This window comes from Theileria parva, chromosome 2 (genome assembly GCF_000165365.1).
Source record: "Theileria parva strain Muguga chromosome 2, complete sequence, whole genome shotgun sequence".
Taxonomy (NCBI): domain Eukaryota; phylum Apicomplexa; class Aconoidasida; order Piroplasmida; family Theileriidae; genus Theileria; species Theileria parva.
Genome location: NC_007345.1, coordinates 788172 through 813396, shown reverse-complemented (window position 1 = coordinate 813396; position 25225 = coordinate 788172). Strand labels below are relative to the sequence as shown.

General features: G+C 36.6%; 10 protein-coding genes across 10 annotated transcripts; 3 read left to right on the top strand and 7 right to left on the bottom strand.

Annotated features, from left to right (window-relative positions):
• Window positions 1–39: 39 nt before the first annotated feature.
• Window positions 40–1013, bottom strand: TpMuguga_02g00406 (Protein similar to CwfJ C-terminus 1 family protein). Its single transcript, XM_759879.2, has one exon. It carries the CDS (start codon window positions 962–964, stop codon window positions 50–52), a length of 915 nt encoding a protein of 304 aa, XP_764972.2. The 5' UTR covers window positions 965–1013; the 3' UTR covers window positions 40–49.
• Window positions 991–6901, bottom strand: TpMuguga_02g00405 (Regulator of chromosome condensation (RCC1) repeat family protein). The gene is made up of 13 exons (XM_061305388.1): window positions 6570–6901; window positions 6438–6540; window positions 6006–6384; window positions 5794–5969; window positions 5545–5761; window positions 4857–5481; window positions 4732–4809; window positions 4474–4604; window positions 4323–4370; window positions 4234–4293; window positions 3701–4142; window positions 2455–3452; window positions 991–2371 (listed from the first exon to the last, which is right to left on the bottom strand). Exons 1-13 carry the CDS (start codon window positions 6583–6585, stop codon window positions 1079–1081), a joined length of 4566 nt encoding a protein of 1521 aa, XP_061161355.1. The 5' UTR covers window positions 6586–6901; the 3' UTR covers window positions 991–1078.
• A 66-nt stretch (window positions 6902–6967) lies between these two features.
• Window positions 6968–9145, top strand: TpMuguga_02g00404 (Tetratricopeptide repeat family protein). Its single transcript, XM_061305387.1, has 10 exons — window positions 6968–7175; window positions 7224–7391; window positions 7473–7637; window positions 7723–7831; window positions 7946–8128; window positions 8158–8243; window positions 8354–8420; window positions 8450–8562; window positions 8644–8884; window positions 8940–9145. Exons 1-10 carry the CDS (start codon window positions 7017–7019, stop codon window positions 9128–9130), a joined length of 1482 nt encoding a protein of 493 aa, XP_061161354.1. The 5' UTR covers window positions 6968–7016; the 3' UTR covers window positions 9131–9145.
• Window positions 9146–9436: 291 nt separating this feature from the next.
• TpMuguga_02g00403 (Myb-like DNA-binding domain protein) lies at window positions 9437–11795 on the top strand. Its single transcript, XM_759876.2, has one exon. The coding sequence runs from the start codon at window positions 9582–9584 to the stop codon at window positions 11778–11780; it is 2199 nt and encodes a 732-aa protein (XP_764969.2). The 5' UTR covers window positions 9437–9581; the 3' UTR covers window positions 11781–11795.
• A 2-nt stretch (window positions 11796–11797) lies between these two features.
• TpMuguga_02g02175 (uncharacterized protein) lies at window positions 11798–12310 on the bottom strand. Its single transcript, XM_061305533.1, has one exon. It carries the CDS (start codon window positions 12218–12220, stop codon window positions 11918–11920), a length of 303 nt encoding a protein of 100 aa, XP_061162135.1. The 5' UTR covers window positions 12221–12310; the 3' UTR covers window positions 11798–11917.
• Window positions 12307–14341, bottom strand: ORC4 (Archaeal ATPase family protein). Its single transcript, XM_061305386.1, has 5 exons — window positions 13411–14341; window positions 13087–13233; window positions 12811–12993; window positions 12486–12637; window positions 12307–12410 (listed from the first exon to the last, which is right to left on the bottom strand). Exons 1-5 carry the CDS (start codon window positions 14185–14187, stop codon window positions 12332–12334), a joined length of 1338 nt encoding a protein of 445 aa, XP_061162136.1. The 5' UTR covers window positions 14188–14341; the 3' UTR covers window positions 12307–12331.
• On the bottom strand, window positions 14318–18603 carry Osbpl1a (Oxysterol-binding family protein). Its single transcript, XM_061305385.1, has 10 exons — window positions 18420–18603; window positions 18284–18387; window positions 16748–18087; window positions 16112–16411; window positions 15878–15982; window positions 15573–15766; window positions 15258–15432; window positions 14747–15057; window positions 14546–14648; window positions 14318–14428 (listed from the first exon to the last, which is right to left on the bottom strand). Exons 1-10 carry the CDS (start codon window positions 18497–18499, stop codon window positions 14360–14362), a joined length of 2781 nt encoding a protein of 926 aa, XP_061161353.1. The 5' UTR covers window positions 18500–18603; the 3' UTR covers window positions 14318–14359.
• A 321-nt stretch (window positions 18604–18924) lies between these two features.
• TpMuguga_02g00400 (uncharacterized protein) lies at window positions 18925–19468 on the bottom strand. Its single transcript, XM_759873.2, has one exon. It carries the CDS (start codon window positions 19411–19413, stop codon window positions 18955–18957), a length of 459 nt encoding a protein of 152 aa, XP_764966.2. The 5' UTR covers window positions 19414–19468; the 3' UTR covers window positions 18925–18954.
• Window positions 19469–19538: 70 nt separating this feature from the next.
• CPK2 (Protein kinase domain protein) lies at window positions 19539–23554 on the top strand. The gene is made up of 5 exons (XM_759872.2): window positions 19539–21822; window positions 22058–22974; window positions 23113–23224; window positions 23254–23335; window positions 23440–23554. Exons 1-5 carry the CDS (start codon window positions 20477–20479, stop codon window positions 23515–23517), a joined length of 2535 nt encoding a protein of 844 aa, XP_764965.1. The 5' UTR covers window positions 19539–20476; the 3' UTR covers window positions 23518–23554.
• Window positions 23555–23672: 118 nt separating this feature from the next.
• On the bottom strand, window positions 23673–25202 carry TpMuguga_02g00398 (uncharacterized protein). Its single transcript, XM_759871.2, has one exon. The coding sequence runs from the start codon at window positions 24829–24831 to the stop codon at window positions 23689–23691; it is 1143 nt and encodes a 380-aa protein (XP_764964.1). The 5' UTR covers window positions 24832–25202; the 3' UTR covers window positions 23673–23688.
• Between the last annotated feature and the right edge of the window lie 23 nt (window positions 25203–25225).

Genomic DNA, 25225 nt, shown 5'->3' with positions numbered 1-25225 from the left:
AATATATTATGTATATAAGCTGAGTATATAAAGTGTATGGTAAAATATATTATAGAGTCCAATCGTAGGGTTTGTACATTTTTCTTATGTTATTTATGGCTTGATTATATTGTTGAGGGTGTGTAAATTTGCGTTCCAGCTGGTTTAAGTTAAGTGCTGATGCGATTAAGTCTCTTGAAAATGTAAGTTTTACAGTGCTAGGATTATCAATGACTTTGGCAATTGCTTCACCTGAGAGTGAGAAATCGATGTGAATATAGTCGAAACCCTGTGGTATTACACCTCTGACACCTGATTTCCCAGTCACTTGTAACTTCTTATTCTCACTCCAGTTTGATCCAATCTCATCAATCGCCTTTGAAAAGTAACATTTCACATCTTCATAATACGTTTTGTCCACACCATAACATTCTATTCTACAATGTCTCATGTCATTATTGTTGACTCTGTTAACTCTGTCGACAGTGTTAACTGTGTTGACAGTGTGTTTATCATTTTTCCCGGGGGTTAGAGAGATTTCTGAGAATATGACGAATTTGTTCAGTTGTTGAAACATGTGTACGAGTGTTTTTTGATAATTTCTGAGCTCAGTGTAGGCGTTTTCATCTAGAAAAAGCGCGTTTTTCACGTGAGAGCTGGGGACTAGGAGTAGCTGATCCTCCAGTACACAGTTCCTCATGCTGTCCATTAGTAACATTACTGAGTCTGACATTGAAACGAGGTTCAAAACGCCGCTGTACTTAATATTACAGTAGTAACACCTGTTCGGCTGCGATTTCCCAAATTTCTCGTAATCTTCCCAGTTTTTACACGATTTACTACCTTTATCGATGGTAATAAAGTTGTATTTACTTTTATACTTAGCCGCTGGTAACTCGTGAGATTCCAACGAATACTCCGACAATATCCTCCCCCTCAAACGCTCCGCCGCCAAATAATTCAACTCATACAAATCCTCATCCATAACATTAATATTTTTATTAAAATATTATTATTATTATTAAATTATTATTAAAATTTTTATTATTATTAAAATTATTAAAATTATATAATTAGTGTGAAAATGTGAGAGAAAGGGTTATTTGGTGGCGTAGAGGATGGAGTGTGAGAGAGTGTTGAAAGCGGTGTGTAATTTCATTTTTTTATTGTGCGGGTGTGTGAATTGGTAGAGCGCGGGGTCGAGTTTGACATTAGCGCCGGGTCTTATTTCCACTGTGGAGTTGTCCCTCACGTCATAGTCTTCCGGACTGTCCACTACTAAGCTAAAGAGCCTAGCGCCGTAAACGGCGCTGTTGGTGATGAAAATGACCTGTTCCCCGTCACACAGTATTTGGTTTGGAACTCTGGGTAACAGAATTTCAGCTGGTGCGGGTAAGTAACAGCTCATTCCAGCGCCAGTGTGGACATTTAAAACCGACTTGGGCTTAGTTTTCTTTTCAAATTTATCCCTAAAAGCGCCTACAAATAAGGTTTTTGTACCCACTGACTTCTCCATAGGGATACATCTTACGTAACCCATCAAGTACACTTTTAACTCATCTTTAACTTCTATCATACCACAAATTATCCTCCCATTCGTACTCAAACACACTATACTCCCAGGGTAACTATACATCACACCGTTCACAGGGTTTACAGTGTTAGAATTAGTAGTGTTAGAAGTGCTCGAAATGTGTTTGTTCTTTGAATTACTCACTTGGTTATTATGTATGTGTAGAACGTAATCCATTTGTTTGGTGTAAAAGAGTGTGAGATTCCCTGCGCAAATGGCATTTTTAATCGTTTGGTTATGTAAATTTACCAATTTTCTGAGTGGTACGGGTCTGAAAATATCACGTCCAAACGCCTTTCCAAAGGTGTAAAACTCCTCATTTGCCACTACGACGCTGTGATAACTGGCGGCACAAATTGATGTGACGCCAACTAAGTCCAACTTTGCCGGCTGGTAGATTTTAAGATATCTCGGACCCAGCCCACACTGGCCAACACTGTTGTCACCCCAACTGTACAACACTCCAACATCACTCAACGCCAATGAATAATCATCTCCACACACTATCGACACTATCAACACATTTTCCTCCATCACGGAGTATAGTGGGTAGTCCTCCAACTCACCATTTCCCACCGCTTTCACTGGTTCCACACTGTTTTCCATAGTGTTTTCCACAGTATTTCCCATAGTATTCAGTGTTTCCACACTATTTCCTACAGTATTAAATGTTTCCATAGTATTAAATGTTGCAGAGGAGTTATGGAATTGTAGAGGATTAGTGATGAGAAAGTCATTATCGGAGGATTTGAGTGGGTATAACGATTTCCTGCCCAGTTGGCCCTTGTCATTCCAACCCCAACTATACACACACGAACCCTAAATCACGTTACCGCCGCTATATTTTACTAAATAACTATTACAATGGTTAGCTATTCTACAAATTGTAATGTTTAGTATACGTTTTGTGTTTGGATGAGTATGAGTGAGTGTGAGGCACCGATGGCGAATTGGATTGATTCTATGGGTCTCATTTGTGTGTAATTTAAGTCTGTGGCTGATTTTTGCATTAGCCTTAGGGCTTTAATCAGTGTCAGCGGCACCATCGCCCACGTATTCAAATAAACTCTTCTGACATCTGCAGTCACGTTACAGCTGTAAATCACTGTTCCCAACTCTGCCAACTCGCTACTGAGTAATCTGACGGTATTTTTTTCCCTCAGGTTTAGGTAGTAAAGGGAACCTGTGCTGAGCCTGGGAATGGAATCTTTGGGAATTAGTCTCCACCAGCGTTGTATTTTAACTGCCGATTTAACCTTTTCCAAGTATTCAATTCTGGCGCATTTAGTCATGGCAACTGAGTAAACCAGTTCCAAAGTACGTTTCAAGGTGATAAACTGTTTCCTTATAAAATGCATGCGGACGAGATTTTGCACCTTCAGAAACCCAAAAGGCAAATTAGTCTGGACTGAAATTAACCTTTTCATCTGTAGTGACATGGAATTGTGGTCCTTGTACAGTTTTATAAAGTTTACCTGCTCATTCATACCACAAATTCGCGTACCCTTTAGTAGAACAGGTAATAATATAAGCTTGAGTGATTGTAACTTGTGATACCTTTTGCGCGTTAGGTACCCGCGGAAATAAGACTGGATCATGACACAGCTTGTGTACTTCACATTTCTGACATTTAGCAACTCGTAACACGAGAGTATCCGGCGGATAAAACTCTGTACAAGAGTTAGCGCGAAATCCTCGAATCTTTGTTTTCTGAACGTGGAGTATTTTTTACGTATTATTGCTCCGCGCCATACCGCCTGGATGTATTTAGCAGCAGCATTTTGCAAGTACTCAAACTCCAACTCGTGAAATCGCTTCTCCTCAGGCCTCAACAAGTCCAAAGTCTTACTGTCACAATCACACAACCACTTATACACATAACACCGCAACACACACGTACCTACAAATTATCATGAGTACCTACAAATTAGTGCACACTCACAACATGCTATACAGTTTATGTAAATATACAGTTTACGTAAATATACAGTTGTGTAGTTAGGTAGTGTCAGGGAGTGTGTTATCTGGTGAAAATTAAGCATATAGTAAATAATTATATACTTGATATAATAAAAAGTATAGTACAGCTGCAGCAGCATAGTATAGTATAACAAACTGAGTAGTATAATAGACTGAGTAGCATGTTACTGATGAGTTGATTGGTGATGATTTTGGCTTGATTTTGTAGTTTGATGTTTTTCTTGATTAAATTCATGCGAATTAAGGATTGTAGGCGAGTGATTTTATTAACCAAACCTCTTTTAATCCCTGTGTTTCTCCTGGATTTGTACCAATTTTGTAAGGTAACTGCTACTTTCAAATTTTTTTTAACATAATCATTCAGTAGCGATAGCATTTTAACTTGCAGTGTTCTCTTGATTGTTAGGATATTTCCCTCAATTTTGTACATGGCATCACCCACTGACAATAATTTGAACAGCAGTCTGACCGACTGTTCAGCGTTTAAAAGTTTAAGATTTGCATGAAAATTAGCATTTGTAAGAGTGTATAGTAGTGAAAAATAGTATGAACAATACTGCTCCAACTCATATGACGCCATGTTCCCACTCCTCTGCATGTTACATATGTCCTACAACAATTTACACCATCACAGGTAATATCAAAGTTAACAGTATTACACAATCACAGGTAATATCAATTAAAAGTATAAAGTTGGATACGAGGATGGGAATGTGGTTAGTATAGAAATTGAGTAATTTATCCACAGATTCATCAAACTCCTGAACACAATGACTAAGCCATAACATACCAAATCTTTTACAGTGTCACAGCAAATGAAATACCAATCCACAGCCTCCTACAAATTTTTATACACACTGACTAAAGTGAATTACGTTATTAATTACGTTATTAATTATGTTATGAATGTTATGAAATATGTTATGAATGTTATGAATTACGTTGGATTGAAGTTGGGAGTGAAATGATAGTGCGAGAGCTGGTTGCGTAATAATGTGATGCAACGAATTATTAGTAAATAATACAAAGTTTAACACTTGATTTTTCGAATATTTCAACAACTTCCTCAATACTAACACATTAATGCGTAAAATAAGTAACAAAGTGTGTAGACGTAAATAGTGTAAATAGTGTAAATAGTGTAAATAGTGTAAAAATGTGTAAATAGTTTAAGAATGTGTAATTAGTGTAAAAGTTACTTGGATTAATTGTGTGTAATTTGGATTCTAGATTGATTATATCGTCAATTTCATGGTGCAGACCGAGACTGTGGAGTGCTACGACAATATTACCGGTGTTAAAATAATTAACTGTGTAATCATACTTGAGGAGTTGATATTATGTTCTGTGTCCTGTTGGTTATATAATTTAATAGCGTGTGCTGTTAATTGTGTGAGTATTCCCGTGGGTCCTGTGAGATTTTGTACTATTAACTTGTTTTTTTGGGCAATTTCCGAGGGGATTGAAGAGTCAAGAGTCTTTTCAACCAGCTGATAAAAAAGATTCAAAAACAGCTCCTCAGACACACGGGAGCTGAAATTATCCTCCGATCCAGCGTGTTCCACAGTACTGTTACACATTAGAATACTCCTGGTGATAGGGTTTACAGTGCCCGGACCCCCCGTGAGTATGAGAAATTGGTTAATTTTAGTGTATAAAAGGTGTTTTATCCTCAAGTATAGAGCTGACGGAACTGTGCTAAACAGCTGTGGACTTAAGTTCTTTTTAAGCTCGGCTTTAAACACAATGTCGTTAGACTTGAGATTCACATTCAACTCCTTCATCAGCCCAATCTCCAACACGTCACATAGTAATTCAATCCACTCAGTTAACGAGTTAGCAGTGTCAGTTTTGGCCATCTGGTGGAATAATACTATGGAAATTAGTACTTTATTAATTTCTCTCGTTTCATCCACCGTTAATCCAATCCTCATCAGCATCTCCATTACCTGCAGCAAATTGTGGTATATAACTCATTGGACAATTGTATAACTAATTAAATACTTGATTACTTGGGAGAAAGAGTGAATATGACGAAAAGGATCTTGAGTTTGATGTTTAGGAATTGAATTTAACAACTGTTTGACATGTTGTGTGGTGAGTGTCTGTGTGATCCAATGTAAGTTCTTCCCCTTCAACATGGAGTACAAAAGACCATAGAAAATTGAGGGAAATCGCCAATTACCGGGAAATCTCAAATTACCCGGAAATCCTCCAGATAATACCACTCTGAATAATATTTTACAGTGTAGGTAAATTACGTTGAAAAGTCCGAAGCGAAATTGGGGATAAAATTAACCGAATTTAACCCGTTTTCAGTAAAGTTAATCTTATAAATTGTCATCTGACTGGAATTTCCCAAGTCATTGGTGTAGTCTGACCAACTTTCCAACAGCTTTAACACGTCACAAATTCTCCCAAACAGCTCTCCAGCTCCCTGATTACAAATGTACAACGTAAATAAGTTAGTTACTCTGACTCCTCGTGTTTGAGCCATTTGTAGGAGAAATAACAGCGACTTATTCATTGAAAACTGTCCATTTTGGCCATAGAAAAATACACTCACACCCCCACCAGGAGTCATAAAATTGGTAAAAAGCTGTTTTAAAAATGAGAACAAATGACACTCATGTGACTCAGAGTATAGAAATTGGGCTGGATTGGACAAAACATCCGCCGAATGTACACCACCAGGTATTACACTCCGATCTGGCAGAAGGAAGAAAAGAACCTTACCGAAGTAAGTGAAGTATTTTTGGCGCAGAAATCTGCGTAAAAGACATACCACAGCCTCCTCATCACTCAACTCGTCAACGTATAACAAGTCCTCCAAATTACCACTCAACACATTTCTACACCAAATTTACAAATGAACAAAGTAAACTCTAAATGTGTTAGCGTTTACCTGGTGTTAGAGTATGAGATTTGAGGCTTAGTGAGTGATTTCTCAAGAGTCACGTCAGAGAATGAAGAAGTTTGAAACAGCCTCGTAGGTAAAATTTTCGAACCTAAACACATTTCAACAGTGTAAACTCACTCAATTTACAGTCCATCTGTCAACTCTATTTTACACATCTATCAACTCTATCTTACACATTTATCAATAATTTACACTAATTTACACATTTTACACTACTTTACACAAATTTAATAATATTTTGGTACACATTAAATGAGAAATTGGTACACATTTAGGGTGAGTTTACTGAGGATTAGTTGGCATATTCAGTGAATTTACTGGCATTAAGATTAGTTTGAAATATTGTACAGGAAAAAAATGTGTAGATGTAAAACTGAGTGATAATTGAAAAAAATCTTCACATTTGAAAAAAATAAATGAAAAAAATTAAAAAAGTGAAAATATTGAAATTTTAGTAAATTTAAAATTTATTCTCAGTTCTATGGACACCATATCAGTTGTGAAATTTAGAAAAAAAATTTTATTAAATTCTTCTGGTTACGATTAAATTTATTTTTTAGTAAAATGTCTGAAAAGGATTTTGATAGTCCGGATGAATTGGATGAGAATTTGGCGTCTCCCGCCTCTGTGGAAGAGTGCCTCTCAAAGGCAACCGCCTTCAAATCAGCCGGTAACGAATTCTACAAACTCGCCAAATTCCAAGAAGCCTCAGATTCCTACAATGTAACCATAGACTTACTCCCTAAATTTATTTATAAATTATTTTTTTAGAGTGGCGTGAGTTGGATGAAGAAGATGAGTGATTTCGAGCCTTCTCACAGGGAGCTGTTAAGTGTCTTATACAGTAACTTATGTGCCACATACCTCGAATTATCCAACTACTCCAAAGCCCGAGAAGCCGCAAACGACGCCATCTCAAACAATAAAAATAACATCAAAGTACACAACTTAGCCCATTTTCACTAATTATCACTAGAAAACTCTGTTACTTAACTGATACAACTGTGTAAATATGATTAGGCGTACTATAGAAGGGCTCAGGCGTTGTTTAATATTGGTTTGTTTGAGGAGGCCTTGGAGGACTGTAATTATCTCCTTGAAATTGACAAATCCGACCCCAACGTCAATAATCTTCTACGCAAAATCAACCTCAAACTCAAACAAGCCAATCAATTACAGAAAAAAGTATTCTACCACCATAACTTAGTTAACCCTGACTTACCCAATCACCCTTAGTTATCGTATTATAGTGGTAAGATATGATTTTTAGGTGTTTGGCGGCTTATTTGACAAGGTTGGAGGATTATACGATGACAGGCAACGGGAAATGCAGGATAAAAAACAACAGAAATACCAAGAATATCTCACCTCACAACGCGGTATCACACCCTCATTCATCTTCTAAATATTCACTACTACTACTTATTTACTACTAATTTACTATATTACTTATTTAGTACTAATTTACTATATTAACTGTTAAAATAATGTAGAGAAGGGAGAGGCTGAGATGGACTATGAGGCTTGGGAAAGGTATGAAGAGTTGGAGTCTGCTAAGAAAGAGGCTGAGAGAGCTAAAAAAGCCAAGGCTGAGGGTGAAACGGCTAAAAAATCAGATGAGACGCCTGATTTCGACGAGGAAGATGAGAAGATCATCAACGAAACAAAGAAAATGGGTATTTAACACACGTTCAATACGCTGTAGGCTATTGCTATTTCGGGGAAAAAATTAACAACACTAATCTACAAGCCAACACACTCACTCCACAATCACTCACCCCCAATTCCAACGTATCTCACAGTTACTCACTACTTACTTATTTACACAGTAAATAGTAAATAATTATGTACACAAATACTACATAATTATGTACACAAATAGTGAATAATTGTGTTAACAGTTGGGAGACCAATCGAAGAGAGCAATATCGTCCTGGAATTCCCAGGGTACGACGTATGAGGAAAAAGGTACCTAACACTAAAACTAAATTCATCAGATATGACGCAATGGTGTAAGAAAACCCTGGAACAATTTCTACTGGAATCCTCTTACCAAAATGAACCCACACCACCAGACGCCTCACAAAACATACTACAAATGTTCAATGACGTATCAATTTTACTACTGAGTTATACTGAGTTATATTACTGAGTTAAACAATATAATAATTATGGGTTGAAAGTGTTACAGATAAATTTGGAGATGGATGGGAATGGTTTGTGTAAGTTGCAGAAGTTGGCGGGTTTGATGTGTCGTAGTAGTGTGAGGCCTTCGTCGGTGGAGGCTCTGGAGGGTGATGCTCAAATCGCGTTCATCCGTGGCACCAGGCGATACCTCTTTGATTTCTCCTGTAACGTTAATCTCAACATTCAAGTGGACACCGGTGTCGGAGCAGACGCTCCGGACGACTCTCAGCTCTCCAAATACCAAGGTAATACTATTATTTAGTTAATTCTAATCCGTGTGTTATGGGTATAATGTTGTAGTGGTTTTGGTGTTGCGGGAGATCTCGAGTGAGCGTGAGAGTGGTAAGTCATGGGTGGACTACATGAGTGTAAAGTACAAATCAAAACTGAAACCAGAGCACCAGGAACTGGTAAAAGACATTCTGGACAAGTACAAACAGAACGTCTCACTCAAAATCGATCAATTCCTAACACATTATCAAACGCAGTAATATTCTCTCATATTCTCTCACTATACCATTTTAGCTTACTATTGTAGTATACTATTGTAGTGTTAAAGTATTCTAGTGTATTATACAGTCACTAGTGTAAAGTTTAAATGTGTAAAGTTGTATGTGTAAGGGTTGAAATGTGTAAAAATTAAAAACTTCATTTTTACAAATAATTGATAAAAATTCAATAGTTTATTTAATGTAAATGATAATTTAACTAAAATTGTGAAAGTTGGATTAAATTACGTAAATCCATGTGTAGTGTTTAGGAATGTTAAATCTTGAGTATTTTTTACACAATCTTATTTTCTTTAATAACTTGAAATTCCAATGACAAGTTATTTTTTTAACGCGATTTTAAAGTCCAATTTACTTTTAACTTGACCTGATTAACATTTTAATTTTTGTCTTCCAAAGTCGAATCTACACAAACTCTAAAATTTTAACTAAAATGGACTCTACTTCACAACATTATAACACAACACAAAAAGATACAACGGCACGGAAAGATACAACGGGACAGAGAGATTTGGGTTCTCAGAGAGAATTGAGAAGTTCTCGGAGGGATTCGACGAGATCACAGAAGGAGTTGTTAGGTGAAACTTCGAGAGTTAGTTCGAGATCGGTTTCATATTCAGCTGTGACGAACGCTTCTTTACAGCTTTTAAAGGCTGATTTCATCTCCTACGCTCTGTTAGTTCAGGGCAAGTACTTTAAAAATATTTCACAGAAATCTTATAACTCCTCGAAATCTTGTAAATCCGAACCTACAACCGCTAGAACTGATTTTAACACACAATCCAACACACAAAATTTAACAAACCCACTCAATAAATCTGATTCTAAATCTGCGAAATTCGATCCTAAATATGATAAATTCGATTCTAAATCTGCAAAATCGGATCCTAAATCATCACAACTAAGTCCTGAGGACACTAAATTAACTACTAAAAACAGTAAATTGAGTTATAAAATTCAAAGATCAAGTCCGAGAGAACTTAAGGTCCCAAATTCTGGGTCAAAATCCCCTCAAAATGACCCGAAATCTGACACTAAAACGCCAAAATTAAGTGCGAATTCGTTGAAAAATTTACCGTTTAATCCCAAATTATGTTATTTTAACGGATTAAACTGTCAGAAACACAGTTACTTGAGCTTCTTCAGTGGGTTAGATTTATTCGTAAATTCTGAGCGATTTGATGAAATATTCTCACAGTTTGAGAATTACGTGATAAAATTATTCTCAGTACATCCCACTGTGGGCTCTACACGTCGTGGCGGTTACATCGACGACGACAAGGCGATCACGTCAATGCTCAACTACATCCGCTCATATGAAAGTTCGTTACACCTTTTATCACAAAAACAAGGTCAATATTTTTATATATCACTTTTCCTGCTGGTTGTACTGTTGAGAAATTTGCGGCGGCTACTACACCACTATAGAGCTAATTCCACACTTTTAGAGTTACTTTTAATCCTAGTTGAGGGCGTTTATCTATGCCAAAATCATCTCTACAAATTCTTTACCCGGAGTCAATCTCACGTGTTCCAGGAGAAGATGAAATTCTATGACCCAAATGAGAAAAATTATAAACAACTAAACACCAAAGAACTGCTGAAAACGCTTAATGAAAATTGTAACCAATGTAGAAACTCAATTTATAACACTTGCAAAACCGAAACCACACAATTTTATACTTCACAGCCCAAGCTAACAATCGGTAAATTTGATGATACCACAGATATAGAGAATCAAGATGTGTTAATGGAGACCCGGGATATGTCAATAAATATGGATACTCAAGATGTGTTAATAGAGACTCAAGACATGTATGGTTCAAATCCTGTGTGCACTGACACTGTGGGAACTCAGGAAAAGGTTGAACATACCTCGCGTCAGCAGGATCCATTGGAGCAATCACACCAATTAGCCGAGGATATGTCAGAATTACCAACGGCCAGAGGTGAAATTACTTCATTTTATGGTAAAATTACTTCATTTTATGGTAAAATTTGTTCAGTACCAACGGGTAGTCAGGCCGACCGGAGTTTGGAGTATGATTTAGTTGAGATTTCGGAGTTTTCAGACCTTAATTTTCTGCTTGATGATAAGGTTTCCGAGTGGATTTCAGAGCTTTGTACTCTGGCCAGTTTCTACTGTAAATTGGGAAATGAGCCGATTCTACTCAGCAGTCAGTTCCTCAAACACACAACTCATTGCGCCACAGTACTCCCCAAACTATCAAAATATTCATTTACAAACCTTTCATTCGGCCGTATCTTACATTTAAAACTGCTAAATTCTCTTTATTATCTCAGACTCTCTTCTAACCTCAAGGAAACCCCCTACAGACCCAATCAAGCACTAAGTAAAACTACTCCAACTACTCAGGAAGAAAATAGGAAGAAGAGATACACCCGATGGTCGGATGACGAAGTTGATATTTTGGTGACGGCCATTAACAGGCATGGGATTGGGAACTGGTCCTTTATTACCAGGGCTTACTTTTTAGGCACAAAGTCTCCCATGCAACTGAAGGATAAATGGGCTAATCTGACCCGTTACAGCCACGTTAAACAAGTTGAACCGCCAAAAACCAAACCGCCAGAAATTAAAACATGGACTCTCGTACACACACATAACTAATCTTATACCATCATACATGCTAAAATATGTTAAATTATGAAAATTTATGTTATTATTGGTTAAATTATGTTAAATTATGTGAGATTTTAGGGGAAATTATGAAATTCATGCTAAATTATGGTTAGATGTTTGAGATTTTAGGGGAGATTATGTGTGATGTAGTATTTGACGGATTCTAGGAATTTGAGTTGATTTGTCGAGTTTTCGTAGGAATCTGATTTTTTAATGGAGAATTCATTGAGATCACTAACCTTCAAATTCCATAAATCATTTTTGTTAACCTTTTCATCCTTTGGTTTTTTCTTCCTTTTTTCGAATATTCCAGAATCTTGCCTTTTATCCCCTGAATCTTCTAATAATTTATATCTCTCTATTGAACCATTTAATATACTCAAAATCACAGATTTACTCACCTCCTCGCCTCTACCAACTATATTCATACTTTATTCTCTGTAACAAATTCTATACCAATGTGTTGTGTAACCATGCGTAACCAAGTGTAACCAATTGTTAGGTAAATATTATGTAACAGATACAAAAAATTAAAAGTGTTAAAAGGTGGCCTCGGCCATTAGTAGCCACTGGGACAAGTACGTCGGAATCAACTCCGTCAACTCCAATCTCATGTACCTACACAAAATCAACACATTGTAACATGTTTAACTAGTGTGTAACATGTTTAACTAGTGTGTGGAGTGGAGATACTCTCGGTATTTGGGGAATCTGCAGGGGATTGTGCTTCCTGAGGGGTCATTGACCAGATGTTGCACCTTGACATTATCAATTTTATTCTCCGAATAGTTAACCCACTCAACCAGTCCCATGTGCACCAACTCCAAAAACACACGCCTCAAACCCTAAAACACATTAATCCTCTTAACATTAACAACTATCAACTGTAGATAACTATCAACTGTAAATATCTATCAACTGTAAATATCTATCAACTGTAAATAACTATCATCTGTAGACAACTATCATCTGTAGACAACTGGTTAAAATTAACAACTATTGGCTAAATGGAGAATACGGTGGTGTTTGGAATGGCGTTTTTTTCGGCAGGGAAGAAGGCTACCATGTCATCTAAATCCTTGATAATCTCAAGTAAGGTCTGCGGGTAAACGCCCTTGACATGTAATCTCGACAGTGCCACCAGTATGAAATGCTGCGGAATGGTCAAATTCTCAAATATTATTCTGTCCACTTTTAGCTCCTACCAATTTACATTATCAAGTTTACTAGAATAAAACTGGAGATAAGTAGTATGTTAACTGGAGATAATTGGTGTTAGTGCATAGAGTAATACCTTACGTATTGTGATGTGTACAAGATTTTTATTTTTCTCGCGTTTGATCTTGAATTCTGTCTTCTTTAACATTAAAATCGATACACACGCCTCTATTGATATGTGATTCCTGTCCCTCCCACACACACTGTCTTGTATCATCATACTCTATATACACTAATTTCCACTACGTAATAACTATTACTAATAATACTGCTAATAATATAACTAATAGTATAACTAATAGTATAACTAATAGTATAACTAATAGTATAACTAATAGTATAACTAATAGTATTAGTAATAGTATTGGTAATGGGTGTTAGATAGTTATATGGTAATTACGATGTTGTCTTTATCTGCTTTGACGATGCAGTTGGGTAGGATCTTCTTGGATTCTCCGTGTGAGTCGAAGTAGTCTGTGACGTCGTAGTCGCTGAAACAGTAGACGGGTTCATATACAAATCTAGACTTAACTCTCTTCTCCATCCTGTCAATACAGTTCAGGTCGGAAGTGACAAAGATGATGGAAAATGCGGTCCCCTTAGTCTGCATGGAGTCTGATAAAAAGTATAATAGACCCTGTCTCCTGGACACTGAGCCCACAGTACTGCTGCAGTCGTAGTTGCCCTTGGTGAAAATCTCAAATCCGTCAATTACTATGATGACGTAGACGTTACTTCTTCTTAAAAGTTTAAGCGCGTGCAGGATCCGAGCCCTGATATTAGACACTAACATGTGTTTCTCAGCCCCCGTGTTGGATCCCAGAACTCGCTCAAGCCTGTTAAGAAGTTCCTTCATGCACTTAATATCATCCACGTGGTCATAGGCATAGAGTTCTATGACGTGTGTGGACTGGTTAATTAGTTTTTTTGAGGAGAGGACTGTGGACAGAGCTCTTCGGACCAGGTACGTTTTTCCCGAGGAAGGCTGCCCTCGGACTAGAATTATTAAATTTTCACATGTTTCCACTGCTCTCTGGATGATTTCTGACAAGTGCTGGATTTTATCCCGGATCCACTCGTCGTCGTGAGAAAGATACGATAATTTCGCAGTATAATTGTACAATTTCGACCTTATTAAATTTTTATACGTCTCCAAATCATATTCCATCTTGTCCATTTTTTAAAAATTTCTAATCTCACCATCCAACACAACATCACAGATTCCTACACATTTTTCAAAATCCACAAAATCTACACAAATTGCAGAAATCAACAACAATTAACAAAAATTAACAAAAAATTAAAGATAGAAATAAAAATAAGATTAATAATTTAGTGAGTAAATTATGTTATAGTCCGAAGATATCAGGTGTTCCCTGATCCACGGACCCATCACGTTTTCTATCCCAATACGTACCCTAAAAACATATTAACGTAAAATAAAATAACTTGAAAAATTAATATGTGAATAACTTGAAAAATTAATAAATGTGTAAAATTAATATGAATAAAATGTGTAAAAGTGTGGAAGATACGTTGTAGACCCAGTTGGCTTGATGTGTAGCGGGATCAATAACCTTGGTAAACCAGTATGGCTTATACGTTATATGATTATCCATACGATCTTTCGCCACAGCTCTAAAACACAAATTACACAGCAATTCCCGAAAAATCAAACTAACGTAAATAAAGTAAAATATCAAAGTGAAGAAAATACTAGTAATTATGGAAAGTACCTTTGTTTATCTTCCAGTTTCTTTTTGAGTTCGGTGGCTTCTTCGAGATTCCCCTCTTCGTATAATCTTTGGTCTGGTCTGTATCTGGAATCGGTTCTGGGCATTTGCGCTCCCTTAGACTTGTCATAGTCCTCAGTAAGTTCATTCAGTTGCATGGTGAGGTAACCAAATCCGTAGTAATCCTCGTTATTGTCTGGACGGTCAAATGGCTTCCACACCTCTCTACGCGTATTCGGGACCACATTTATATTCTCCCAGTCTATATCATTCACAAACGCATCCCAAGCATCCGCCTCATTCTTATATCGGTACTACACATTATAACTTTAATTGTATATACTAATAGTATATAGTATATAGTAATAGTATATAGTAATAGTAAGTATGGTATAGTAAATAGTATATAGTAATAGTAAGTATGGTATAGTAAATAGTATATAGTAATAGTAAGTATGGTATAGTAAATAGTGAATAGTAATAGTAAATAGTGAATAGTAAAAAATGATGAAACTTTGTTGAAGATGAGTGAGCCGTCGTCATTGAGTAGTTTGTTTTTGCTTTTGGATGCGGAGGAGTAGACTTTTTCGATGAAGATGTGTTTACTCCAGATTCCAGATATGTAATAATGATGCGTGCCATACTTGTCCAACACCAAACCTCTCACCTTGTGTATCTCCTTATTAAACCTATACTCATACATTATTTATTATACTCTATTATTACTTAACTATATAATTAACTATATAGTAAATAGTATAGTAAATAGTATACTTAATGTAATAAATAGTATAATTAACAATGTAATAAATAGTATGTTATGTGTTACCATCCTTTTTTGAGGTATTGCATGACGGAGAAGTGTCCTTCGGTGACGTTTTTGATGATGACGTATCCGACGGCTTCAATCCACATTTTACCAAAAATTAAATTATGTAATATCATATTACACCTCTGAAGATTATACTTCTCAACACCAGAACCCAACTTCAAATCCACCACAAACGGACCCATCAAATTAGCCTATACACATTCATAACATTATTACACCAACTATATTATTAACTATTAACTATATTAACTATACTGTTAACTATACTATTAACTATATTAAATGTGTAGTAATGTGTATACTTCGATGGCTTTTCCGGTGAAGTTGATGACCATGTTGAGGCTTCCCGAGGACTCAAATTTATCATTAAAACAATGAAACGCCAATATCGGAGGATGATGCGCCACCTAACCCACAAATTATACCACCACCAACTAATAACTATGAATATTAACTCTATTACTATTGACTATGTGAATAAAGTTGACTCAATATTGACTATGAAAGTTGACTATGTGAATATTGAGATGTATTACTTGTTCTGCGAAATAGTTGAATCCTGTGTGTGAGATTTCGTATGTTTCCCCGAGTAGGGGGTTGAATGGTTTGTATGATCTTCCAACGGCTGAGGAGTATGGCGTGATACTGTAGACGGTAACATTGGCAAGTCGTTCAATGGGATCTTCCATATCCGCAGCGTCGTTCAGGATTTTATAATACGTAAAATCCTCAGCTGCACGCTGTAAATTCGATGTCGGCTCGTTAAACACTATCGGCATTCTTATACGGGATAAATCCTTCCCTATAAAATCCTTCAATATCGACCATATCGATACCTACACGTTATTATACCGTTAAACACATCGTAACTGTGTAAATAACTGTGTAAATAACTGTGTAAATAACTATGTAAATAACTGTGTAAATAACTATGTAAATAACTGTGTAAATAACTATGTAAATAACTGTGTAAATAACTGTGTAAATAACTGTGTAAATAACTATGTAAATAACTATGTAAATAACTATGTAAATAACTATGTAAATAACTGTGTAAATAACTGTGTAAATAACTGTGTAAATAACTATGTAAATAACTGTGTAAATAACTATGTAAATAACTATGTAAATAACTATGTAAATAACTGTGTAAATAATTGAGAGGTGGGAACTTTATGGTCTAGGCGTGGTTTGGGTAGAACGGTTCTACGTTTGATTTTGGATCTGTCGGTGTTGGAGAAAGTATTGAGTGAGAGTTTGGACAATGAGGACTCTGTTGATGCAGTTTCGTAAAATTTGGTATCCAACTTTGATTCTAATTTAGTTTTAGTTTCAGAGTCAGAATCTGACTCGCCGGATGTCCGTCTGACGGGAAATTCTGAGACTTTGGATTCGAATGAGAAATTATCTGAGGATTCAGCCTTTCCAGCTAGGAGTAGCGCTGTAGGATCATCGCAACCAGTTCCCAGTGTGAATTCATGATAATCAAGCATATTTGCGCCCTTGTTCGGGTCAATTAACTCCTCTGAAGTATCAGACTCCTCCAGAGCCTCAGGCAAATCCTGAGCCTCTTTCGGAACCAATTTCTCCTCTGACACATATCTCCCGTCCTCATCCTGCTGATCCAATCGATTTAATTGTTCCAATCGATCTATTTGATCCAATTGATTTAATTGTTCGAGTTGGTGGAAGTGGTTTTGTTCGGGAGTTTTGGGTTCAGAGAATAGATTGTGTACGTTTGGAACTGGGACACTGAGCGGCTTTGTACCGTCAAGGCCTAAATTCTTGGATAAATAATACTCCTCAGACTTAAATTTCTCAGACTTAAATTTCTCAGCCTTAGATTTGGATTTAGTGAGGTCAGTCTTGGTGTACTCAGGTTTAGAGTATGCCTTGTCAGATTTAGAAGTGTAGTACGGTTGTTTGGTTTCAGCGGTGCTGAATTCCTCTTCGGAGAGTCGTTTGATGGAACAGCAAAAGTCTGACAGAATTAGCCTAAAAGTCTTGAGATGCTTTAGTGACTCAGAATCCGTCGTTGTCTCAAGTTCGTTAAGGATTTTAGAAGAAATGTGCTCAAAAGTCTCAGTATTGTCCAAAATGTAAGATAACGAAGGTTTCGCTTCACGGCCAGATCTCGTCTTCACAAATATATTTGATATCTCAGGCTTATCCGTAACCACCGGCTCAAACTCCTTCACTCTACCACTCTCCGACAAATATTTCCGCTCAGTATTTACTTCAGTATTTACTTCAGTATATACTTCAGTATATTTTTCAGTATATTTTTCTGAGTATTTTGAACTATCTTGAGGTTCCGATTCTGGAGCCCTAGTTTCTTCAGGGTGTGAAGTTAGAAAGCGTTCACCAGGCTGTCGTCGCTGGTTTGACTGAAGCGCTAGCTTTTGCGCGCGCTTAAATGACACGTACCACTTGTGTTTTTCTAAGGGCGTGTCCGTCCTCAAACACAATAAACAACTACCCACTACCTCAATATCCAAACGTACCGGGTCGTCTAACACACAATTCACACTATTTAACAATATATACACTATTATTATAGTATTACAGTATTATTATAGTATTAATATGGTAATATTACAGTACTAAAGTATTAATATAGTATTATTATGGTATTAACAAAGTGGTATAATGGTATAAACTGTGTAGTGTGTGGAGAAGTGTGTGAGATAAGTGTGAGTATGTGAAACCTGGGCATAAACGTATTTTGCAGTGAGATAATAGGAATGATTCTTTTACAACGCCGTCCTTTTCGATAGAATAGGATAAGCAATCTGGTTCAAGCATGAAATATCTGAAAACAGGTGAGAGGAGGTGTGAAATTACCTTGGTCTCCAGCTACCAATAAAATTCGTCCATTTGTGTATCCAGCCTTCATGTATATACCTTTTCTTACTCGATGACATCGTAAATATATACAAAAGTCAATGATCTCGTCCCACAGACCATCATACAAATTTCAACCCTTAACAAATTACCAATCTCAAATTAAAACCAGACATGTGAGAAAATACATATAAACCATACTAACTCTACTCACAGCAATGGGGAACCATTCCTCTCTAATTTAAATTTTTCACTCATTCACCTTTTCTCATTCTCTATTGATTTTATTATTAAATTTATTTATTTTTTTATTTTATATTTCGAACCATCGGATTTTACTCATTTTTATCAGCACATTTCACATACACAAGCTCTTAACTTTATTTTTACACCGGAATTTCATTAAATTTCATTGAATTTTATAAATTTATTTAATAATAATTATATAATAATAATTGTATAAAAGTTGTTAATTTAAATATATCAAAATTTTATATATAAAATAAAATATTTGAAATGTCAAATTAATATTTTATTACTGATCAGTACTGAATTCTATACATTTGCTTGTGTACCAGACGTCAGAATTATCTTCAATCTGGGCCTTTAAACCCTTGTTAGACTCTGTTTCCCCGTTCAACTGGTCCTTATTTACAAGTATATAAGTCATTCCGTTTAAAATGTTACTCCCGTTCAAGGGTAAATATTCGTTAATTACACAGGAAGGTTTCTCAGTATCAAATTTATTTAGTCTTATGGTATCAAAACTACAATTTGAAATTTTAAACAGTGACCCTTGTTCCTTATCCTCTGACAAAAGTTCAAACTTCGAGTCGTTGAAAATTGTCGTCGAGTGGAATTCTGGAAAATCCAATAACACATACGATTCCTCCACTACAGAATCTTCCAAAGAATTAACTACCACGGCATCATCTCCACAGGGAGATGGTGACTTTTCAGTCACTTCCTCCTGTAAATTCGACTTCATTTTCATACATTAAATATGTTACACAGTAAATAAAAATATTAATACATTTTTTAAATATATTTTAGAAAAATTAATTCATGGAATTATGTTATATAGAGTGGCGTGACCCGATATATCACTTAATATATAAATTTAAACTTGAAATAATTGATAAATTTAGTATTTTAGATTAAATCTATGATTCTAAGGATTAAAAAACAGAATTATTGTTTTTGTAGGTGAGTTTAGTTTACACATGGAGCAGTGCAAATTCCATGGAATTATTTCCTAAAATGGCCAAATTCACCAAACACATGTGAAATACACAGTAAAAATGAGTTGAGGAACTTATTTTTGTGCTTATTTGGGAGTATTCGATTTTGATATAGTTCCAGGCCGAGGCCAAATGAGTACAGAGAAAGAACAGCACTTACGGAACACGACGTGAACTGCTAAAATAATTAAAATTATTTTTTCCATAATAGAAATATAATTTTAAAATTTTACGCAGGAAATATAATCGAAGTCATAAATTACGGAATCCAAGCCCAGTGAGCACATTTCTGGTTATAACAGCTTATTAAACGGATGTTATGAAATTATATTAACTTAATATTTAAAATTTGGAATTTACTCAAGGAGTCAAGCTTAATTGATGGAATTCTAATACCAACACAACACAAACAGAGAATAACTTATTTTACAGGATAACACAAGGAATAAAGTGCCAAATCAATTATTCACAGGATAAAATAATTTGTTAAATTTATCTAGAGGAAATTTATTAAAGTTGACTGAGAGTTGTTGATAATTCTTGATAACCCCAATAATTTGACGTTGAATCTTGTCAGATCTGAGATTGAGTGACATAACATTTAAACCTTTATTTGAAGTGAAATATTTTGTATATCCGAAATTTGCTTTCCTCTTCACATTCCCGATTTGTAATCATGTTGAATCGAAATTCTTCCAGTTTATTTTTAAATTTGATATTTTAGTGTAGATGGAAAATGAATTTTAGATATATATTTAAGGTTTAAATTTTTAATTTTTTAATATTTTAATTGGAATCCTATGAAATACGACAACTATGGGTGTTGTCCAATCGAATTTAAATAGAAGGGAAAGGAATTACATAGTTGAAACTCTGAATTCTAACAGCATTGGACAGGAACAGGATAACATGAGCCAGAACGTGAAACGGAAGGAAGTCTCCGTCTCCTCCAACAATAATTTTCGATTTTTTTCAAAGAATAGATTTAATTTAAAGACCAAGAATGACAAGGCCGCTAAGCGGGCACAACCTACCGAGCCAAAAAAACAACTAAACTTTACCGAACCAAATGCTGCACCGGTAAAACATACAGAAAATGAACCACAGGATGAGTTTTTTCCCTTATTTCGCTGGACGCCTTCATCAGGGTTTGATGAGGATTTGGTCTCCAGCTTCGAGAAGCTTGCCTCAATCAAGAGCGTGAGTTTTGAAGATATTTCAATGGTAACCTCAAGGTCTGACAGGTTTAAAACCATTACCAGAATGGGTTCTGACATTATTACCAATTTTAAGAGAACACTCACGCCCTCAGTTTCTCACTGCCAGAGCATTTCTGAGGATTCTGAGACCCACCCACAAACTCCAAAGAATGAGAAATTGGACCAGATGAACCTGGACGCTCTTAGCTCCAGAACCTCAAGCACTAACTTCTCCGATGATGTTTCAACACGTAGAGAAACTGACACACATGATCAGGAAATGGTACAAACTCATGTTCAGGAAATGGTGCACACTCATGGTACAAGGGTACCCACACAAACCACGCAACCTACACAATTTACACAAGGTGTTAGATTTGCTGAGGAAGCACATAATTTAACTCCTACAAGACATGATCAACCTAATCTACGTCAAGTTGATGTACAGAGAGATGTACACAGGGAAAATAGGGAAAATAGAGAAGAGCATATGCACAGAGTTGTGCACAAGACGGGTGTACATAGAGAAGTGGACATGAGTATTCATGAGCATAAGGTGACGTGTATTCCTCCGTGTTTTAGGATAAGTCCGAGGCCTGAGAAGGAGTTGATAGAGAAGCCGAGTTACAACTCCTTGTGTACAAAGTGCATGCACAAGGAGGATAAAATCCCCAAGGGCTTCAAGGGCATGATACTTCAACTTCCCACCAGAGGAAATGAGGGGAAGCCCCGTGAGAAGTCTCCGCTTTTAAACAGGTCCAAGATCATACCTCAAACCGCTTTAACTGACGGCACAAGCATCCACGACGTGTACGAAATCAAGTCTGAGAAACTCGGCAACGGCAGCTACGGGAATGTACTCAAGGGAGTACATAAAGAGTCCGGAGCCGTCAGAGCCATCAAAATCATACTCAAATCCAAAATCGAAAACGCCATGAGAATGAAACGAGAAATACAAATCATGTAACACATATTTCACTTTTTTACTTCTACACATACCATTCCGTAGTTATTACTATACCACATACTATTGAGTAGTTATTACTATTGCGTAGTTATTACTATACCACATACTATTGAGTAGTTATTACTATTGCGTAGTTATTACTATACCACATACTATTTTTGTTATTACTACTGAGTAGTTAGTATGTCATTGTGGTGAATTGGTGAAAAATTGTGTATAATATTTTTATAGGAAAACGTTGGATCACCCGAATATAATAAAGTTATTTGAGGTGTACGAGGATGCGGATTGTTTATATTTGGTGATGGAGATGTGTGTGGGTGGCGAGTTGTTTGACAGGATCGTGAGTACGAATGGGTTTTCTGAGGCGTACGCAGCCTCGATAATGAGACAAGTGTTTTCAGCAATCGCCTACTGCCATAACAGGAACGTATTGCACAGGGACTTGAAGCCTGAGAATATTTTATACATGAACGACAAACCCTCCTCCACCATCAAGATCATTGACTGGGGGTTTGCCACAAAGTGCTACAGGACACACAAGTTCAGTAGTTTGGTGGGAACTCCATACTACGTGGCACCGGAGGTTTTACTGGGTAACTACGACAAGGCGTGTGATATCTGGAGCGCCGGCGTTATTCTCTTCATTTTACTGGTCGGATACCCGCCATTCCACGGAAGCAATAACACTGAAATTCTCAACAATGTCAAACGGGGAACTCTAAAGTTTGTGGAGAAACACTGGAGCCACGTGTCAAAATCTGCAATTGACCTTATTAAAAGGTGTTTGCACTACATTCCAAAGAACAGAATAACTGCCGAGGAAGCTCTGAATCATGAGTGGATTCTCAGAATCAGAACAATTCCACAGTCAGTAGAGCCGCACATATCCAAAAGCCTAACAAGACGTTTTAAGAAGTTTCTTAAATATAATAAGATGAAACAAATGGCACTTACCTGCCTGGCGTATCATCTTAGTGAACGGGAACTTGCACCTCTTACCAACGCCTTTGAATCACTGGATAAGGACGGAGATGGCGTCTTGTCACTCGACGAAGTCGCCAACGGACTCAAACACTCCAAACAATCCTCATTCCACATCGAACAAATCGTCAAAGGAATCGATACCGATCAATCCGGAATCATAGGTATTGTTAACCTCCTCTATTATTATTCTTTATCCTATTCTAACTATTTAATTAACTATATTAACTATATTATTAACTATAATAACTATATAGCTATATAATATTTATAATAAATATATGAATATTAAAATCGATTAGAGTACACGGAATTTGTGGCGGCGGCGATAGATGCGCGTTTGTATAACCAGAAGGATTTTTTCAAGAGGGCGTTTAACATTTTTGACACTGACCGTGACGGAAGAATAACAAGGTAATTTGATATCGCTGAAAATTTATTAGGGAGGATATGTACCGCGTTTTTTCAACTGAATCTACCAATCCTCGCATGACACAAGAAATGGTCGAAGATATTTTAGAAGAGGTAATTCACTCATTGAACTTATTGAACTTTCCTGAATATTATTCACAGTGGATGTTAATGTTTAATCAATGTTAATGTTTAACCAATGTTGATATTTCATTTAGGTGGATTTGGACCGTGACGGAACGATAAGTTACGACGAATTCACATCCATGCTCTCAAATCGACCCGAGGATGATTAATTTTCAAACATACATTTAATATTCTTTTCATACTGTACTATACTTGGTATAATAGTTACCATACACACTATTACACTACTATACACTTTGTATAATAGCTGATATACACACTGTTAAACTACTATATACTTTGTATAGTAATATACACGTACTAAAAATAATTTAGTGAGATTAATTATTGTTATTGTTTTCTTCTTGGTCCATTTCGTCTAGGTTCTGTAGTATGCCGAGCGCTTGGAACAGGTCGCCGTCAGCAGCTTCAAGGGCTGTTAGACACTTTTCACGGTCAGTGATGCCCATCTCAGCGAGTTCCTCCATCTCCTTGGAGTATTTAGTGGAGGAGTTTTGGATTAGTTGAGAAGCGGTTTGGAAGCTGGCGGAACGCGTGCGAGAAATGACCGAGGAGAGTAACTCGTCGCGAGAACCCTGAGGCGATCTCGGGTAAGAAATATTATCAAAGTTAGAAAATCCAAACGGGTTAAACCCGTTCACAGAAGCTGAAGGGACGGAACTTGCAGGTCTGGGCGCCTCAGTTTTCCAAGGATTTGGCATTGGATCGGCCCTTATGGGTTCATTAGGAAGTGTAGTATTAAGATTTGAGTTTTGGTAATTTGATACCTTCGGTAAATCCTGGCCTATCACTGCGTTCCAAAGCGGCTGCTGAAGGTTATGATGCATCTGACATAAAGCTCTGAAACCGCCAGGGAGAGTCTCAATGTTCCTCCAAGCTGTGTCAGCCTGACGAGCAAGTTCCTTAGCAACGTTAGGGTTCACAGCCGCACTAAAAGCCTGGTCCATTATGTCGGGATCTGAAGCCATCTCACAAAATAACCTCGTCGCCTCATCCTGTAATGCCTGCTCCCTCTTATCATTGGATGATTGACCATTCACCGATCCATTACGAGTACCATTTAAATATTGATTCGAGTTCAATCCAGTCAATTGAGAAGATTGTACTGTAGATTGAGAAGATTGTACATTAGACTGGATGGGACTGGACTGTACGGTAGATTGGGGATTACTGGATTTTGAATTGGATGGTACATTGGGATTTGAATTTGTAGTACTGGGACTGGTAAAGTTCTTGTTGGAACTGTTTGAAATATTGGATTTAAGGTTAGAGGAGTGGTTACTGTTGTTGGAATTGGTGTTAAGAGGTAATTGTTCGGATTGTTCCTGGGTCAAATTATTATCCTTGAGTTGATCCTGATCAGAAGATCCAGGGGAATGTGAAAGGGAGTCGTTGGATGAGTTGGAAACGTCATCAGCAGAGCCTTCATGAGAGTTTGGAGGTTTTTCACAGTCGTCCCTCATTAACCTGGGCTAAATTCGTGTTTTAAAAATGTTAATTGACAAATGTACAAAGTGCGAAAAGGTGTGAGTGAATATTAAACGTAATTCCGTTACGGCAGGAGTATAGAGCAAGTGTATTTAAAAATATATATTCTGAAACTACTGAAACAGACGGAGTATTAAAATCTTCAAAACCTCTGGTAAAAAAATCATGACATAATTATATAATGAACGTTTTTTAAATGTCACTTACGAAGTTCCCACAATTTCTCAATTCCCTATTACATTTATCACAATTTTGAGATTTTCAACATTTTCATACATTTTAATTTTTTAACTGCATAAATCACCAATTTTACCCTGTTGAGGGCTGAAATATCACCTCACAACTGCCAACAGTGGTAGAATACTCCAG

Coding starts and splice junctions, on each gene's coding strand:
- TpMuguga_02g00406 (XM_759879.2), bottom strand. CDS start 964: ATGGATGAGGATTTGTATGAGTTGAATTATTTGGCGGCGGAGCGTTTG.
- TpMuguga_02g00405 (XM_061305388.1), bottom strand. Junction 5,970..6,005: donor CTCAAACACGAGGAGTCAGA/GTAACTAACTTA, acceptor ATTTGTAATCAG/GGAGCTGGAGAGCTGTTTGG. Junction 3,453..3,700: donor CATCACCAATCAACTCATCA/GTAACATGCTAC, acceptor GATAATTTGTAG/GTACGTGTGTGTTGCGGTGT.
- TpMuguga_02g00404 (XM_061305387.1), top strand. CDS start 7,017: ATGTCTGAAAAGGATTTTGATAGTCCGGATGAATTGGATGAGAATTTG. Junction 7,176..7,223: donor AAGCCTCAGATTCCTACAAT/GTAACCATAGAC, acceptor TTATTTTTTTAG/AGTGGCGTGAGTTGGATGAA. Junction 7,392..7,472: donor ACAATAAAAATAACATCAAA/GTACACAACTTA, acceptor AAATATGATTAG/GCGTACTATAGAAGGGCTCA.
- TpMuguga_02g00403 (XM_759876.2), top strand. CDS start 9,582: ATGGACTCTACTTCACAACATTATAACACAACACAAAAAGATACAACG.
- TpMuguga_02g02175 (XM_061305533.1), bottom strand. CDS start 12,220: ATGAATATAGTTGGTAGAGGCGAGGAGGTGAGTAAATCTGTGATTTTG.
- ORC4 (XM_061305386.1), bottom strand. CDS start 14,187: ATGGACAAGATGGAATATGATTTGGAGACGTATAAAAATTTAATAAGG. Junction 13,234..13,410: donor AAGCAGATAAAGACAACATC/GTAATTACCATA, acceptor TAGTGTATATAG/AGTATGATGATACAAGACAG. Junction 12,638..12,810: donor ACGCCATTCCAAACACCACC/GTATTCTCCATT, acceptor AATGTGTTTTAG/GGTTTGAGGCGTGTGTTTTT.
- Osbpl1a (XM_061305385.1), bottom strand. CDS start 18,499: ATGTCATCGAGTAAGAAAAGGTATATACATGAAGGCTGGATACACAAA. Junction 18,088..18,283: donor CAAAATACGTTTATGCCCAG/GTTTCACATACT, acceptor ATTGTGTGTTAG/ACGACCCGGTACGTTTGGAT. Junction 15,767..15,877: donor TCACCGGAAAAGCCATCGAA/GTATACACATTA, acceptor GAATGTGTATAG/GCTAATTTGATGGGTCCGTT.
- TpMuguga_02g00400 (XM_759873.2), bottom strand. CDS start 19,413: ATGAAAATGAAGTCGAATTTACAGGAGGAAGTGACTGAAAAGTCACCA.
- CPK2 (XM_759872.2), top strand. CDS start 20,477: ATGGGTGTTGTCCAATCGAATTTAAATAGAAGGGAAAGGAATTACATA. Junction 21,823..22,057: donor AAACGAGAAATACAAATCAT/GTAACACATATT, acceptor ATATTTTTATAG/GAAAACGTTGGATCACCCGA. Junction 23,336..23,439: donor TCGAAGATATTTTAGAAGAG/GTAATTCACTCA, acceptor TATTTCATTTAG/GTGGATTTGGACCGTGACGG.
- TpMuguga_02g00398 (XM_759871.2), bottom strand. CDS start 24,831: ATGAGGGACGACTGTGAAAAACCTCCAAACTCTCATGAAGGCTCTGCT.